At 38.0% G+C, this 14,999-nt stretch overlaps 1 protein-coding gene across 1 annotated transcript in view; it reads right to left on the reverse strand.

Moving 5' to 3' along the window:
- ARID4B (AT-rich interaction domain 4B) overlaps positions 1–14,999 on the reverse strand; it is a 93,869-nt gene that overhangs the window by 53,183 nt on the left and 25,687 nt on the right. Inside the window, exons 2-5 of the mRNA XM_019472716.1 lie at positions 10,340–10,450; positions 5,198–5,263; positions 4,503–4,593; positions 35–114 (exon numbers count right to left, since the gene is read on the reverse strand). Coding sequence (XP_019328261.1) covers positions 35–114; positions 4,503–4,593; positions 5,198–5,263; positions 10,340–10,450 — 348 coding nt within the window. The remainder of the gene's footprint in view (positions 1–34; positions 115–4,502; positions 4,594–5,197; positions 5,264–10,339; positions 10,451–14,999) is intronic.

The raw sequence follows: 14,999 nt of genomic DNA on the forward strand, positions 1-14,999 counted from the left end.
ATAAAAAGTCGTCGTATAAAAATTCTTCCATTACCTCGCTTTCAGCAAAATGTCTTTCTCCTTTTAAACACAGGGAAGAGCGTCTAAGAGTCTTCTCATCACCATCATCAAATACTGTCACCAGCTCAGAAGTTAGGCAAGAAAAAAAAATTATTATTTTTTGTTAAATCAGGATATCAGTGAGTGATTGATTTAAGCATCAGAAAGAATGAGATATATATTCCTGTAGCCAGTCCTTAAAACAAAGCTGTACTGGGATACTGCTGCATATCCAGTAAAGCATCTGCACAGATTGACCAACATAAGCTGCTGTCCCACCATAGCTACTCCATGCTTACGTATGTTAAATGGAATCTTAAGTAACCAGTAGTTGAGCAGACAATTTATGGATCAGGATAAATGGATCAGGACCCATTTATGGATCAGGACCCAAAATTAAAAATCAATGCAAGCTAGAATTGAAAAACTATTCTTCAAGCATTTTCAATTTTTACAGAACTTTATTACATAACCGGAACTCCTACAATGTTCAAATGGAAGCTATGCTTACTATGGAGAAACATAAATAGATATTTTGAGAAAAAAAGTCACAGTTTAACATTATATGAAAGTTCAACATCTTTCTCCTCTGACCTCATTCAACTACACTATAAAACAACAGTGATACCAGCCTAAGGAAGATGACAATCAAAGTGCAGACAATCATCAAAACCAGCTGTAGTGAGAGAACTGTGGAGCTCCTGCTTTCTAGACTTTCTTACCACCTCTGCTATCACTAGGTCAACTGGAAACAAGTTCATAATACAGTTGGCTTCAGCTACATACTTTATCCTTTTGAATCCTGCAATGCACTGCACACATTCAAGGTGGGATCTTTAGAAGCTGATGAACTGGTCATACAGTAAGTAAGCTTTTGTCAAGTCTTCTACAGATACTTAACGGATGAAAGCTTGGCGACAAGTTTTAACTCTCAGGCTATGCTTGCACTGTTCAGTGAGACAAGAATTGACCTCCTCTCCCCTCCCTAACAGTGATAACAATTATATTCTTGTCCCCACACTGCAGTGACCTTGAAGACTTTTGGGGGCATGGAAACAACTCCAATATTAGATTAAAATATTATACTAAAAGTCAAAAAGTTTCAGCAATTTCTTAACATCTCTTTTGCCTTCATTCAAATCTTCTCTTCTGTCCATCAACAGTACTGCTGAGCCTGATTCTGTCGGTCTCATTAGAATTCAATCATATGGTAGAAAGCTAAAAATATGTAAACACTTTCACAAACAGGAGTCAAAATAACAGCGTTAGGAGAATGGCTGTCAACTGGCAAAAGATGCCTAGCAAGATTAGAGAGATTAATTTTCAGCCACGGCTGGCTTTCAAATAGTGGGTGCTATACTTTATTTTTATTAGTACATGTTGAAAATAAAAATATACAAAAAGCAACAAGGCACATCAAAATTCTTGACTAGTATTTATTTGATATGAAAGTAACTTTTACCTAGCTCTGAGAATTTTTCATCCCTATGTAAAATTCAGTACTGTTGATGAACAAACTTCCCCTTGTGACTACCATGCCCCAGTCTCTGTTTTATACTACAGTAATTGTCAAGTACTGTTTAGTGATAAAATATCAGTTATAAGTGCACATCCGTCACTTCAAAATTTGTTGAAAAGTATCAAGGGCAAGAACTGCACAAGAAAATACATAGATTTGGAGCTGCATCTCAACTGGTCAACACATAATTAAGCCCCCCTTGGTTAAGTGAAGTAAAAGGCAGCAGGTTCCTAATTCAGTTTGTGTTAATTAACATAACAGTCTCCTTACATAATAAGACATTAAAAAACCAAATTTATCCACTTCAAGGGATAAGCTGACTACAACAGAGGTAAACCTATTCAGAGCTAGGTAGGTAGCCACGTTATGTATCCTATGTGGTAATCTGCTTGTGGCCTCTTCCCTGCCAGAGGGATTCTTAATCTTGTTCTATAACATGAATGCATTAAAGGAAAAGCTTCACCTCCCTGAAAGACTTGTGTGGCCAGCACAGCACATATGGCTGTAATCTAATGGAGTATCCTCAAAGCAATCTACTGAGCAGACATACAGGAGTGTAATGCATTTAAAACACCTATTCTGAAACTGCAAGGAAAAGAAAAAAGAGGCAACTTAAAGGCAACTTAATGCAAATAAAATCACTTTGAATTCTGAGAAAAAGTAACATAATGACAAAAAAACGTGCAGAAGGGAATAAGACTACTTTTGAAGCTGCACAATTCTGCATTTTTAGTAAAGCAAACATCCTATGATTTTTCCCCCCCCCTCACAGTAAACAGTTAAATGTTAATATCACTTAAACTTTCTAAAGACACATTATATGAATGATGAAACAGGATCTAGTTACGAGGATTGGAATACCTTGAGCTTTTTGAGGAATTTTTATGGGACAGGCAAATAAACTAAGAACACTTCATGTACTTATATAACTGTGCTATACTAATTTTAAAAGGCTATACCGGTTGGGGTTTTTTAAATTTAATTTAGTTCCTATCTTCCTTTGGTAGGGAAGTAGTAGCACCAAAAAAGACATATAAACAAACTGATGTACAATTTCCATTCAGACAACATCTTATGAATATAAGACAGACAGGGATGCTCTGAAAGCAACCTTGCCCATACTTTAGTGTTAAAAAAGTCCTCAAGCAGCCCCAAAATGGTTATTCCTCTAAATTCTAAATGCTACTACTGCAGTGGCATAAATGGTCCTAAGTAACAACTTCTGGAAAGGTACTACTTCAGATCTATCTGTCCCTTCAAAAAGTTTTTGACCAAATCATAGTGATCTTATTCATAAAATCATTAACAATGCAAGTAATTAGATACTTTTCAACAAGTGCTAGGATATCATTAGATAACTCTGCTGGTTAAGATGTGTGCTAATTCTGAAATCTGCTAAATGGCAACTATCCCTTGAAGTAGGACTTTCACTCAGATCTGCAAAGTCATCACTGTCTGTAAACGTAATTTCAGTCTCATTCCACTCATCCTCCTGACAAAGATTATTCTAATCATCCACTGCTAGAGTCACTTCTCTCTCAAAGTGTATTACACAGCCAGCAGCTGTGCTACTTTTACTGATTCTGCAAGGTCAACATACTTTTGTCTACTTTTACCTACAAAATACGGTTTTCAGTCTCAACTCTTACATCTCCTCTTCTCATTTCTCAAGTTCAGGATTTTTGACAGACATCTATTCTGATTTACAGACTGCAGCTCCATGACACCTACCTTCAAAATTTAATCTGCATGAACTCCTATCTTGTTCTTCTTGCCGAACTGCTAACCTTCACGCTTTCTCAGAAGCATAAACATATACATACAACATAGTTCTAACACCAGCTATACCATTTTGTTCTTAAAAGCTCTCATATCTCATCCACTTCTATATTAATTACCAAAACACTATCTATAATGTTAATTCTTGTCTTTATACCTCATGTTTCGCCCCATCCTAACCTGGTCTCTCCTTTACTCATACATTCTACTTCTCCAACAAGAAAACAGATATATTTTCTGCAACACTTATCTGGAAGGTCTTATCTAAACTTACAGCTCTATTCCTTTCTAAAAGCACTATGACTAGGGAAAGTTAGTCTTTCCCTAGTTGTTCAACATCACTTCATCAGTAACAACCCATAATATCTCAAAACAACTAAGTCTGGCTAAGGTTCTTTCAAAACCTGGTCTTCACCTTCCCATGTCCCAGTTATCTGCCAAGGAGAGGGATATGTAGTTTCTTAAGAATCAGTACATTTCCTGTAGTACCTTTAAGACTACCAGTACACAGATGGAATACATGTTATCATTCCACAGGTGACCAGTTTTCCCCAAGGCAGATTGATCTACTGGTACATAGCATCAAAGAGTAAAACCATGTATATAAAGCCTTTAAAAAAATATTTAAAGGGGGAAAAAAAAAAAGCTATATTTGCTTGTGGGCCTGTGGATACATCATCTAAAGTCTGAAATGTCACATTAGAAAATAGGGAAAACGAACAAGGAAAAGACTTTTTTAAAAAACAAGCTATGTCTTTTTATAGCAGCTGTTATCAGGGCTAAGTCTGAGAGTAGGGAAAAGTAAGTATTGCAACTTGTGTTTTAAAAGCACTTCTTTTCCTTTTTTAAGGAAGTATGACAGCATACTTTGCTTCAGAATATTTAACAAAAGTATCTAAGAAGCAGTTACCAATTACGGAGCAATTCACTAAGTCTTTATTTGGGGTCCCAATTTCACATTGTGATGGATACAGTTTCTTATAAAAATCCAAAATAAGAAGTTTAGGTTTTTTGGGTTTTGTTTTTTTAATACAAATTTTGAATACCTAAGTATCTCAAAAAAAAAACCCCAGAATCTCTTTCTCACCATGCTTAAGACATGTCCAGGTCACAGGCTTATTTTTAAGTCATGAGTTTTATTCAAATACATATCTATTTCTCTTACCTACAGTGTACCAACTTGCATCTGTTAATTTGTTGATAACTGCTTCCTGGTATGTTCCATCCGGATTCTTCACTTCCACGACAGTTCCTACCTAAAATACAAAAGCCACTTAGCACTGGAGAGCTTCTAAAACAGGCAATGAAGTTAACACTTCTGTATTTAGCAGAGAGAGTTAATTTCTATCCTATTTCTATGTTAAATATACCATACTTTTCCAGTTTCATTTGAATGTATTTGTATCCCTCAAAACTTCTTTCTTTCATTCCTCTAAAATAAGCCAACTAACTGAGCTGATTATTTCCTGCCAGCAGGTGGGGAACAAGAACCAATTTGAGTGATGTCATTCTCTTGTATAAGAGCTTGCCCATCAAATCCTCCAGCTGAGTTTTCCAAAGCAACAGTGACTAAAAATCAGAGCCAGCCAAACTTCCTAGCTTTAAGGCCAAAAAGAACAAAGAGGCTTGCATCAGCCTGTATGCTGATTTATGCCCTTTAACTACAAAGGAAAAACGTAACATGAAGAGTATACTAACTCTAGCTTTGCGGCATTACCTTTTACTCTTCGTGATCCTATCTAGCCTGTGTAATAAATTGAACGTTCCATTTTTACCCCATACTGCATATACACATTTATGTCAAATACGGGAAAAGAATGCTTTTCAAAGTGTTAGCAAAATATAAGACAAATTTATTACCTTTAAGGGACCCTTTATGTGGTCATCCTGCACTTCCACTGTTGAAGAATCATGTCTAAAAGTTACCTAAAAAAATATAATTCAACTGACAATCACTTGATACAATTGAGCAGCATAAGCACATGCAGATGTCAATAGCCCTTCTCTTACTCTCATCTTACAGTCACCATAATCATTCCACTTGCTGAAAACTGTGTTTCATTCATATATTTTAGAAATATGAGGAGACAATTTCTTAGTCATCAAAACTTCTAAAATATTTTTTATCTTTCAGACTAGAACCATTACCTCTAACAGAAGTGACAAACAACAGTTTACCAACAATGTTTAATAGCTCAAAACGATCTCTGCAGTTCTCTTGATTTCAATTGTACTGCTCTAGTACCACACCAAGAAAGGAGAAAATTTCAAGCGTTCTGAGCATAAATAATTTTTAAGAAACATTTATATGTCAATGCTCTGAAATCAAACAGTTTTAGCACCTATATCTAACCCCATATCATGGGTTTTTTTGCTTTTGCTGATTAAAGTGCATTTCCCTCACTCACGGTTGAAAGACTCACACAAAAAAGTACAGGACACTGCTGTCAACTAAACAAAATTAACAACTCAAATAGCCTTTCAGTTAATGTCAGCCTAGCCTACACGCTGCTAGTTAACTAGAAGTAAATGTACAGGCAGCTAACTTTTCAGTCTTTCAAAACTGAAGTAAATCCTGTACATATTTCCAAGGTATTTTCCCATGTCATTGGTTGTGTCTTTAATCCTACACATGCTGTCCTCAGAAAAAAAAACAATCTGGAAATTCAAACTTATGATTAAGTTAACTGTATCAGATGCTACAGATATTCACATTTATTTCACTCAAAATTAACTTGGTCACACTGAAAGTCCTAGGATCCTCCTACCAATTACACCTGAAGTTTTAAGTCCACTCTGGTTTTAAAATTCAGGGAAACTGAGAAAATTCTGGCATTACATTTTGTGTACATATGTACATTTTATTAACACACACACAAATGATCTTCTAATGTTCAGCAGAACACACTCGCTTGGTGTAAGTATATGATGTTTTATTTAGTATTCACAATAAGTAAGAATGTAACATGAGATTCAGCTGTGTAATAGTAACTCTTAACTACAGCAATCCTACATTAAATCTGAGGACTTGGTTCACGAGTGTACCCAAGGTTGTTCTCACTATTGTTGAGAGTTTCTCCGTAGCACACAGCAATAGCAAAATTTCCTTCAGAACTACAGCATTCTCTAAGACCAATTCTCCTACTTAGTCTCCTCAGGAGTAGAGTTTAAGGAGTTTTGTAAACCTTCAAAGGAGCAAACAGCTGAGAACAACACCTACAATCAAGACTAAGGAGAGCCTACCTTGACTGGCTGATTAGAAAACAAATGCACTAAAATGCTTTACTGCTTTCCAGGTGCTACTTCATGAAATAGTCATCTTGTCCATCTTCTGTTAGAACCACAGCAATACATATTGCTGTGAAAGTATGTTCTTTTTAGAGCTGCGTCATCCCACCTACTGATGGCAAATACTTTCTGTCCACCAGACAGACAAAATCATACTTTGTGATCTGAAAGCCAGACAAAGGATTCAGGCTAGGAATTAGTTGAGCAAAGACTACCTTTCTGAACTTCAGCCTGACAGATACAGGTATTTATTTCTCTCTTGTGGGGGATTTATCTAGAAATCAAAAGTTCAGTTCAGATGCAAAGTAATCTGAAACCTGTGGTCACTATTGGCTCATATGAAATATCCAGTATATCAATTCCGATTTAGAGAAATCTGTTTTTATTTACTTTATGTAATTATCTTAAGTGTATTTTACAGCAAAAAGGAACTCTATCCAAAACCATGAGCCAGCCACAACATACTATGATGAAAGGTAAACAAAGCAAATTGCTATTGTGTATTCCAGAATAGTTTTTCTTTTTAAAGATGCCTTGGGGCTTTGACTCTTTTTGGGGAGAAGATTTTTGGTACCAACAGTTTTTGCTTCTCGAGACACTCATACATACTCAAAAAAATACTGGTTATTAACAGAAATATTCAAACTCCAAACTCATTGTGACACCACTGGCCTTTCTGGAAGCTGAGAAAAGTGATGTCACTATTTGTTAGTGTGGGTTTTAATTCCCATAGTATTTGTCAGTGTGGATCCTTTCTGTCTCAGGCAAAAGATTAAGACATTCAGCACATCATCAACCTGTTTAGATTCAGTTGGAATGTCCCTTTTCTTCACCATCCTGAAAAGACAGTCCTGGTAGGCTCTACACAGCAGATGCTTCACTAGTTTCTCTTTAATTGAGACCTACACAGAAAACAGTTTCTCCCGAAACCTCTGTGGAGGGTGCTCAAATAGAAGTGGGTGTGGATGATGGTGCTAATTGTTTTAGGAGACACCATCAAAATAAATTGGCTTAAACAGCTCTCTAAGAAAAGCTGTAACAGATCCTATGAAGATGGAGTGGACTACCACTCTTCTAACACCAAAAGTCTTGCCCTTTAGTCAAAGTTGTACTGCCTTCAACACTTTTCACAAGTCCAGGCAAATCTGAAGTTCTACTGCTTTCCATGACAAAGTGTGTAATGCAGTTACACTGTTAATGTAAAATTCTGTACCATGTACAGAACCTGCCAAAGACTGCTGAACTGTGAAATACAGCACTTATTGATACTGAAATGATAAATACATAGCACTTGCGTTAATTTGAATAAAGTTATTAAGTTATACTGGCGATGGAAAAGTTATTATGAAGGTACCCCTCAAAATATTCTAGGAAGCAGAATTTGACAGAAGAAGAAAGCAGATAAAAGGAGATGCAATTAAATGTATTTTACTTGCCTGAAGATGACATACTCCATATTGAAAAAATTTTGTTGCCATTCTCCTTTCTCAACAGAGCATCTAGTTATAAAACTTAACTTCATAACATCAATTTTAGTTTGAAGCTTTCATTTAACTGACTTTCCTTTTCCCTTAGTAGTTCTAGGAGACTAAGGCATAAAATATATTTGGGCCAGAAAAAACTGTTAAACAAGTGGAAAATAAATGCAGCAGAAAAACTACCAAAATTCCAGACAAAGTACACCTGATAATAAGAACCTTGGTTCGAGCTAATACTGGGGAAAGTCTGCATGTGCCAGAAACAGCTGAAAAGATTTTTAGAGAAAATCAAGGGGTCACTGTTAAGTTTAGGGAATATACATTCCTGGTGGAGGAAAGACAATGTAAACAGATACTGTTGCTGCACTCACACACAAAAAAACCCTCAACCACAAATCACATTACTCTACAAAGCAATAACAGTACTGGGGCTTAACTGCCCTAAGCTATACAGTAACAGCGAAGACACACACACACACAAACTTCAATCCACAGGGCTTTAGGCGCAGCCTCCACAAACAACTTACAGTAAAAATTCTATTCCATTTCATTTCAAGATCTTTCTGCAAAACATTGCAGTGACCAAACTGCAAGTAATAAACCCAGAAGAAAATATTTATCAATGAAAAACAACCTTAAGTGCAAGTGGCCATCTAACAAGGTGGGCTGAAAGCCCACTAAAGAGCTAAAAGGAGTTAAGATTTCACTGATCTACGCACAACACAATTCCTGTACTTAAATACTGATACTTAACAGCTTAAATACTAATACTTAGTCACTTAAACTCAATGGTGCTGTAAAGCACAGACCAGCTGATGCTGTTAAGAGTTATGACTAATGAAATGAAAAAAAAGACCAGTAATTTGCTCTAAAGGCTTTTTACAGATGTCAGATTTAAGACTAGCATCTTCTCATTATAGTTAACATTATTATCAAATAAGTGACAATAGTCTGTCCCACCAGGGCTTTTGGAGATGGCCTGCTCTTTCCCTCATACATACTATAGGCAAAAATGGGCCATACCACGAGGGCAGATTCAAGCAATGCATGACAGTTTATAATGGAGGCTCTTCTCTAACAGGTTATCACCACTCACAATTCACACATTTTCACTTATATTTACAGTAGATACAAGAAAAATATTCTGCCACTATAACTGTGTTGCAGAGCAACAATCTAATCTATTTTTCGTTAAGTGCTTTTGATCCTTGCTCTGTTATATTTCTGTATGAGGTTAAAAGGCAGAGCAGAAAAATAGTACCTGCTCCCAGATTAGAAGCTTTCAGGGCAACACTATCCAAACAGAATTATAAGGCCATTTTGCAGTGTAGCCTTACTATATAATAAAAACAAGTCCAAACACTGTTCTCTTTATTTCTAGAAATGATACATTTTAACATCCCTTGGAAATTTAAAGTATCTCCTGTATTCCCTCTCCACAATTTTCATTTGTACTGCATGTGGCTCATATTGATTCATTCAGTCATTAGCTAGTCATCATAAAGATTAGGTGAGATCCCCTGCTTGCTATTCTGTAGGACTCAATACGCCAAGTCTTTGTTGGAAGACAGCAGGGTTTCATCTTATTCCTGAAGCATTATCTAGTTGCCACTGCTAAATGGCAGTGACCTGTGCTCCTGAAGTAAAAGAAACCATATTAAACCTACTTTGAGGAGTTTTAGCTGTTTTCTGGTAACATTCTCCCATACATAAGCCTACATTTGTCATATTTTGATCGATTACTTTAAGGTCAGCCTATGGCACTGAAGGCCACAAATACTGGATGCAAGCAGGTGACAAAGCACTGAAAGAAACAACGTATTTAATTGCGTGGGGGTGGGGGGAACCCTTCCCAACAAAAATAAGCTTACTGTTATTTCAAAGACTGCACTGCCAGCCTCCAAGGAAAGGACAGCCTCTTAGCTGTCTTGAGACTACAAAGAAGTTTCATGTTGTGCTATTTTGAACATTGATGACTCCCCCCCCCCCCAAAAAAAAAAGTTTTTGCAGGAAAACCACGTACCTTGACTTTGACAAGTCTTTTTGCTGTCTTAGATAGGGAGCTCATCAATGGCCTGGAACAGAAAGGCAAACAACTGTTTTTTAATTACTGGCCACTGGCAATATAGCTGTCATGGTCAGCTTCTGTGGACAGAGCATAGCATTACAAAACAGACCAATAAAACTTAACTTGACAGCATATGTATATCACAGTGTTTGCAGGAAAACCACGTGTCTTGACTTTGACAAGTCTTTTTGCTGTCTTGATCTTGGCTTCACAGAAGGCTCCTCTATACTTTGCACTCACATCAGTGCCCACTGTGAGATAGGGAGGCTCATCAATGGCCTGGAACAGAAAGGTAAACAACTGTTTTTTAATTACTGGCCACTGGCAATATAGCTGTCATGGTCTCGCTAGCTTCTGTGGACAGAGCATTACAAAACAGACCAATAAAACTTAACTTGACAGCATATGTATATCACAGCAGTACAAACACAGAACACAACACTAAGCTCATACAATGACTACCATAAATATAATAAACTGATACCGCAGTTGTCTGCAACAAGCACCACATAAGCCTCCAACCTCTGCACCATCTGAAGACACAGCAGATGGCCAGTTCTGCTGCAATGGTGAAGGCCAACCAAGTGTTCTACCTTCTCCTTTAATTGCCTCAAGATCTGATGAGTCTCATGAAGACACTGGTGTTTATTTCCCTCAAATAATTAAGGTTCATTTTTCATTAGTAAGTAAACAATTCTGAAGAGACTTTGCTTTTTAACTTTTGAATAAAGTGAATTCTATAGGTGGGCGCTCACCAGGAGAGCAGCCTGACGGGCAGAGCACAGTACGAGAATAACGGCAGGATAAATACACAACAAAGGTGAAGGGCCCAGACAAAAGACAAGGTTCTGTAACAAGTAACAGAGGAACAAGTGACACACAAACAGGGAAACAAGAAATAGAAAAGGAGGGAAATAAGTGTTTTTGGGGGTAGGAGGCAAACGTGGGTCCAATTAGTATGCAGAGTGAGCTCATGAAGGCTCTGTTCCTTCAAAGGAGGTCCATCTTCTCTCACACAACCTCTCCTAGTGTAATCTGGGGGAGGAGATTCTAGGTAACTGAACCACCTCACCATCACTTCATAGAATGTGGGTCAGAAGAGAGAAGGCAGAGGGTGACAAGCAACAGGAGTGAGGTATGTTTCCAAGAGCTGCAAGCTTCCATGCAGCCCCAAAAAAGAGCTGGGAAGAGACATCTAAGCCCACATCATGTTTCTGCACCCCTATGGATTCAAACACAGCTTACAAGAGGCAACTCTGGCACATCCAGGCTCTCTGTGGGAAGAATATAGAGATAATCTCCTTCACAGGTCTCAGAGCTACTATTTGATACTGAGGTGCTTGCACTCAGCATCAGGTAATTCCCACTGGCTGTTTCCAGCTCCAATACATCAGAAGTAAAGGCATGCAAATACGTACCTGAACACTTCAATGCATGATTTTTCAGAAATTTAAGTTTTGCAAAACTTGAAATTGAGAGACATGAGATGCGACAGTATTAACTCCATATTAATGATGTTTTTACCTTGACTTTGTTCAAGCCTACCTCTCACTTTCAGGTAACAGAATCTATTTCAGAGTACTAGAAAACTCTTAACAAACTGCATTTGTTAAGATCACCAGAAACATGAATGCTCTAATGAATCCCTCCCTCTCTTTCTCTCTCTGCATGCATGGTGCGTGACTGCATGCAGAGTACTACTCTGGTAGTAGTATATCCACGAACACATATCCATTCCTATTCCAGACTTAATAACAACAAAATTCAACTGAGATTAACAAGGTATCTGTTAAGAGTGTTGGGATTCTGAAATTCATTCCCTCCTTGCTTGTCTAACAGTGTAAATGTACTTGCCTTCAAGGCAGGCTGCAATGCTTCTCTCTTACTCTACTCGGAAGGATGTTGAAACAGGGACTCAGATGGCGATAAACTTGGTTTTGCTTAGTATTCTCAGTAGAGTGTACTAAGTAGTGGCTGCTTCACATAATATAAATCTGAACAGGGGAAAGCAGCAATGTATTCTCTTGCAAAGTCAGTAAAGCTCTAAGAAGGGAACATCCCTCCTGCTCTCCCCCACTCCTCAGTGAAGAAACTCTTCAGCCCTACAATGTTGATAGTCTTTCATGCCAGTTGATCTTCCAAACTTAAAAGAAAGCATGGAGCATTGAGATTACTTTAACAAGACAGACAGATCCCAGATGGATCCACATAGATGCCTGTAGCTAGAATTCTCCTATAAACACTTCAAGAACTGGTTGTGTCAGTATCAGTCTATACCTACCTATACAGCCAAACAAATTATCTCAAAGACCAACTCATAATGTTAAGTTTAACTCACAGAAAATAATGAACGCTTTTTCTTCACTACTATTGAATGTTAACTGGAAGAAAAAAAAAAAAAAAAAAGAAAAGCAATACTGGGAACCAAGACAATCTGAAGCTCTGGTCTTCGACTGTTTGGAAGTTTATGGCAGAGGAACAGGCAAGTCAACAATCAACCTTTAACACAGAATTTTAAATTCTTATTAAGAGTATAATCACCAATATTACTGATTACTTTATCACTACTCTGGCTTATTTTTAAAAGCTTCTTCCAAAAAGAATATTAATTTGAAGAATGAACAGTTGTAAGAATTGATTTCTGTTACTACCACACAAGTTAATTTCAACCCCTAGCCTAAATCTCCTGAAGTTACTTTTACAATAGCTAACTCCTTTCACTGGAATTAGTAAATATTTACCATTGTAAACAGAGTCACTTCAAAGAATAGCAAACATATGGACCATTTGCTTGCATGTGTAGGTATGTTTACTAAAAAATACAGTACTGGAGTGGCTTTTGAGAGGAAAATTTATACTGATGAAATGCATTTCTTTTATCACCACTATGAATCATTATACATTTTAAAATAACCATGTGAAATCTTCAGTGGATACATATAAGAAATTTTTCTGCAATTTTATTATTCCATTGAAACACAGATTAGCCGTGCTTTTTTTTCCCAAATCACTTAACTGAAATTTTCAAAATACTTCCCTCATTCTGACTGACAGTATCAGCTGAAAGTGATAAGTTAAAACAACTAGCAAGATGTGATGCATCACAGAGAATGCAAACTAGAAAAGTAATGATCAAAGTCTGGCATTAATTTCAGATAATCCCTACCACGACTTTGTCATTTTTCACCAACTCTAAATGAGTCACCTGTTCTCAAGCAGGTTTTACATAATTCCACCAAAATTAGATACAGATTAAAAATAAGTACACAGCTATTTTTACCTTTCTGTTATCCCTTCTCTGCTTTGTGCTTATGTCATTTAATAGATATCCTTACACTCAGAGTGAATGTATCTTTGCCTATTTAATTTTGACATGCTTTGGCAGGATTTGTTTTTATTTTTTCTTTGCTTTTCAGTGCAGGTTACCAGAAAAGAATAGTATGTTAAAATGCAGCTAAAATCTGAGATCATGATTCAGTTATCTTGGAAAAGGTATTACAAGCATATTGGAATTATCTTAACAAGAAGCACTGCAACAGTCTTTAAGGGGAAGGGGGAGACACAGCACTGGACTACCCTACAATAAAAAGTCCGGAGCTACTTAAAATTATTCAAGACTTCATTTTGACACAACGCTACTAGTCTCATATGCAGCCCAGAGATTTGGAGACAGCGACAGTCTCAGCCCTCATTTTATTTTAAAACACAAGGTAATCTGAATTTGCATTTACATTTCATATCTGAACATAATCTCTTGCACTTTATAATTTGTAGATAAGAATCATCTTTTCAGTAGCATATCATAAAACCATCACTAAACTTTTGCTCAACAGGAAAACTGAAAAGTATGCCCAGCACACGCCATCATTCATTTATGATGAGATCGTGAACTTTTGTCATTCAGAGCAACTTCAATCTACACCCCAGATTTCCTCTCTCTCAACCTTTCTATGTCTCTGTACTCCCTCGAAACACCTTTCTGTTCACACAGGAAGAAGAAGAAAGGGAAAAGTGAAGCTGATGGTAATCTCTTAGGTTTGTTTGTTTTGTTTGTTTTTTTGTGGGTTTTTTTTAAACTATTGGCAGAAGACTGGTATTTAAGATCCTCATCAAAACCACCCACCAACCAGGTGCTTACATGAGGGATCACTATTTTGTTTGCATGAATGACTGAGGCCAGGCTACCAGAGGGTGAGCAGGCTCTGCTGGGTCACAACGGGAGACAGACATCCTTTTCCAAATGGAAATTGGTGGAGGGCTGCATCCGAGGCCTCGCTCCCCAAGGAGTGCGGGGCCGCAGCCAGACTGGGGGCACAGAAGAGCTGTTTTGGAAAGAGACTGGGGCGAGACCTTCCTCAGCATTCGCTGAATTAGGACGCAGACTACTGAAAACTGAATGTTACCAGGGGTTTGAGCAGCTCCCCAACGAACTGCAGACAGTCCGTTCGATGATCCAGCTTCAATAAGGCTGCCGGAGGAAAGCAGAGCCCGGGTGACTTTGTTTAGCTCACTAGGAACAGCAGAAGAGCAGACGGGCACCAGCGTTTCTCTGGGAAGCTGCCTCCGAGCCGCAGGGCACAGGTGCAGGGCCAGCCCGGCCAGCCCCGCGGCGGGGCCCCCCAAAAAAATGTAAGAGGAGGGGCGCGAGCCGAGAAGCTGCCAGAAGTTTTCTGGCTGCCGAGCCAGAGCCGAGCGCTACCGCCCGGGCTCCCCGAAGGCGCCCGGGGCTCCGGCAGATTAAGCGCGGATTGCCGTTAAACTAAATTTGTCCCCTTAAGGCGATTGCAGGGTAAAGCTGCGCGCAGGGCTTCCCGGGAGCCGGCTGCTG

Source organism: Aptenodytes forsteri, unplaced genomic scaffold (assembly GCF_000699145.1).
Source record: "Aptenodytes forsteri isolate BGI_AS27 unplaced genomic scaffold, ASM69914v1 Scaffold132, whole genome shotgun sequence".
In the NCBI taxonomy this organism is placed as follows: Eukaryota; Metazoa; Chordata; class Aves; order Sphenisciformes; family Spheniscidae; genus Aptenodytes; species Aptenodytes forsteri.